The sequence below is a fragment of the Dictyostelium purpureum genome, assembly GCF_000190715.1.
Source record: "Dictyostelium purpureum unplaced genomic scaffold DICPUscaffold_804, whole genome shotgun sequence".
In the NCBI taxonomy this organism is placed as follows: Eukaryota; Evosea; class Eumycetozoa; order Dictyosteliales; family Dictyosteliaceae; genus Dictyostelium; species Dictyostelium purpureum.
Window position 1 is genome coordinate 1 of NW_003520123.1, and position 3,728 is coordinate 3,728.

The 3,728-nt window shown below is 24.1% G+C and overlaps 1 protein-coding gene across 1 annotated transcript; it reads left to right on the forward strand.

Moving 5' to 3' along the window:
* Positions 1–555: 555 nt before the first annotated feature.
* DICPUDRAFT_44480 (uncharacterized protein) lies at positions 556–2,289 on the forward strand (the record flags this gene model as incomplete). Its single annotated transcript, XM_003295186.1, has 1 exon — positions 556–2,289. The coding sequence occupies one exon, from the start codon at positions 556–558 to the stop codon at positions 2,287–2,289; it is 1,734 nt and encodes a 577-aa protein (XP_003295234.1).
* Between the last annotated feature and the right edge of the window lie 1,439 nt (positions 2,290–3,728).

Below are 3,728 nucleotides of genomic sequence, written 5' to 3' on the forward strand. Positions count from 1 at the left end.
TTTACTTTTGAAATACATATGTATGTCATAATAAAAACTTTTTACATGGTGTCAGTGTGTGGTGGTGGGTGGGGTATTGTTTTTTATTTTTGTGAATTTAAATTTTAATTTAATTAAATTTAAATTTTTTTAAATTTTTTTATTTAATGGGTGTTAAATAATAATAACCAACACTTACCATGTATGTTCATATAACTAACTGTTGATCTTTTTTTTTTATATTTAATTTATTTTTATTTTAAAATTTTTTTTTTTTTTTTTTTTTTTTTTTTTTTAACTATTCCATATTTTTTTTTTTCTCTCTTTTTTCATTATTTATTTTCTTTTAAATTTTTTTTTTTTCCCCAACACAAAAATTATAACAACAACAATAATAATAATAATAATATTTTAAATTTTATATTTTTTACTTTTGTTTTTTTTTAAATTGTATTTTATTTTTTATTTTTTATTTTAATTTTATAATATTAATAAATAATAATAATAATTTATTTTTAAAATGAAAAGATGAGTGAATCACAAACAACTCAAACAACTACAACATCAACTTCAAAAATGAATAGCAATAATATAAATATAATAAATAATAATAGTAATATAAAATATAATGAATCATGGTCTAAACTTCAACCAATTTTAGAAAAATATATTTTAAAAAATAACATATCAAGTTTTGATAAAGGAATGGAAATTATATTACAATGGTTCGAAACAATTTCAAAAAATACAGATAAAATCAATACATTTAAAAACATTGTTGGAATGATACCAGATATGGCTTCAAATAGCAACAACAGATATTCATATTCAACTACCTCATCAATCGGTGATTTAATTTCAAACAATACAATATATGGTGATGATAATAAAAAAAGAAATATTGGAAATGATGATGATAACAACAGCTCATTTTTCGATTTCAGAAATAAAAGAATGAAGGTTTCACGTCTACTATGCCACGAAGAAATGTTAAATGGTCAACAACAAGATAAAGAACATGGTAGCCACAACAATGGTAACAAACACTCTGATGAAGAAAACTCAGAAGGTGCATTTGAAGACGAGGAAAATTCATGTCCAGATAGTTTCGATAGTAATGACAATAACTCTCCAGCTGATGATGCCTATGGAAGTGACAATGAATTACATATTGACGATGAAGGTAACCCAACAAGATCACATCATAATCACCACAACCCATCACAAAGAAAATCACACTCAACTATCGATCTTACACACATCAAAATTCCACAACACCAATCAATCCTTCAACATCACCAACAACATCAATTGTTACAACAACAACAACAACAACAACAAGCAATCGGTAAATCACCAACAATGGCAGGTACAAATAACAATATTGCTCCATCACCAAAACAACTTATGACCATCAGAGAGAAAATGATTGAATACATTCAAAAGAATCCAAGTGCAACCCGTCCATCCTGTATTCAAGTAGTTCAACAACCATCATCAAAAGTTGTATGGAAGAATCGTCGTTTAGATACTCCATTCAAAGTCAAAGTTGATCTTAAAGCTGCCTCTGCAATGGCCGGTCAAAACTTAACTACTGCAAGTGTTATTACAATTGGTATTGTCACTGATCACAAAGGTAAATTACAAATTGATAGTGTCGAAAACTTTACTGAAGCTTTCAATGCTCAAGGTTTAGCAGTTTTCCAAGGTTTAAAAATGACCAAGGGTACTTGGGGTAAAGAATGGAATCTCACTTTTATTGCTGTTGTACGTCCAAATAATGCCTCATACAATAATCCTATTATTATTTCTGTTTCCCAACCATTCAACATTGTTGTTAAAACTAGAAAGAACCCACAAATTAGACATAATAGCTATAGTAATCACCTTTTAAATAGTGCCAGCGAAAATTCTTCCTCATCACCAGAAGCCTCACCAACTATTGCTCCAAGAAGAGGTCGTCTTCCAAACAATGCTCCAGTTATGTCATTAGGTCAACAACAAATGTCATTAATGCAACAACAACAACAAGCAAACTTTAATAACAATAACACCAATAATAATAACAACACCAATAATAATAACAATAATAATAATACTACTCCTACTAATAATAATGGTAATACTAATGGTACCCCCAATGGTAGATTTGCTCAAGATGACATGGCAAGTTTACTCTGGGCTGCTGAAATCAAACAAAAGGAACAACCAGATGAACCTGAAACAATTCAAAATAATAATAATAACTCACCAAAAGGGAATTATCATGGTGTAATCTTAAATACACCAAAACCTGTTACAACCAGATGAATATCAAATAATAATAATAATAATATATAATAATTTTGTAAATAATAGTTCCATTTCCTTAATATATAAATCATAATTAGCGTTCAACATTTTTTAATATAATAATAGTAAATAGTAATAAATAATTGTAGTATAGTCATGTAAGAAGTAGAAAAAAATCAGAAAAAAAAAAAAATAGAAAAAAAACCATTTGTTTTTTTCCATTAATATATAAACATAACATATATTATGGTTTAGATATAACAATGCAGCGCAAATGTGTAAAATATAACACAACAAAATACTTTAACAAAAAAAAAAAAAAAGAAAAAAAAAAATCAGCAATCGAAAATAAAATCTAAAAAAATAATTTAAAAAAAAAACTCTTTTAATTTTTATTTGTTGTCTTTTAATAACTCCTTTTCTTTTAACTTTTATTAGTGTGCAGTTTTATGTTTAATTTTTTATAAGAATATAATCTATTATTAGATTGTGTTGTGTGTTTACATGAATGTGTGATGATTATCAGAATGTGGGTTAATGTGTGATTGTTTATTTTATTTAATTATAAATACCACAAACTAATAAAAACAAAAGTCAAACATTATGATTATTTTTTAAAGTTTGAAATATATTATAATGTTGTTTTTGTATGTACTTTAAAAATTATAATCAATATAAATAAAATCGGCGCTTGAAGAAAAGAACAACGCAAAATAATAAAAATAATAATTATATCAGAGTGATATCACTCTCACTCTAAAAATAAAAATAAAAATAAAAAATTTATATGTGAGTGTGTAGTGTAGTGGGAATTGTTATGTATGTGTGTGTAAATGTGTGAATGTATAAAAATATATTTGTGTGTGTTTGGGTGGGAGAATAACTGTTCTTTGTTTGTTTGTTTGTTTTTTTGTTTTTTTGTTTGTTTGTTTTATTGTGAGAGTGTATATATAATAAATGGATATTAATAGAATGAAAAAAAAACAATAATAAAAATAATATTGAATTTAACGATTAAATTTGGAAATAATATAATAATTATTATCATTACGATTGTACAAATTTTAAATTTAAAAAAAAATCCAACAAAAACAAAAAAACAAAAACAAATAAATAAATAAAAAGTTGAAAAAACAAAAACAACAAGAACCTATAATATTATGATTATTATATCTCTTCAAAATAAACTTTAAAACTTTATTATTATATAAAAAACAACAATATTAATAATAAAAATAATAATAAAATTATAAATAGGAATTATAAAAATAATAAAAAAAATAATATAAATAAAAACTATTTCTTTATAATCCAATTTCACTCTAAATAAAGTATCTCATATATACAAAATTTCTCTCTATTGTAAGTAAATTTGCTCATTTATTTTTTTTATATTTTATTTTTTATTTTACCCCCTTTTTTTATAAAAAAATAAATATATTTTATATGCATGCAAT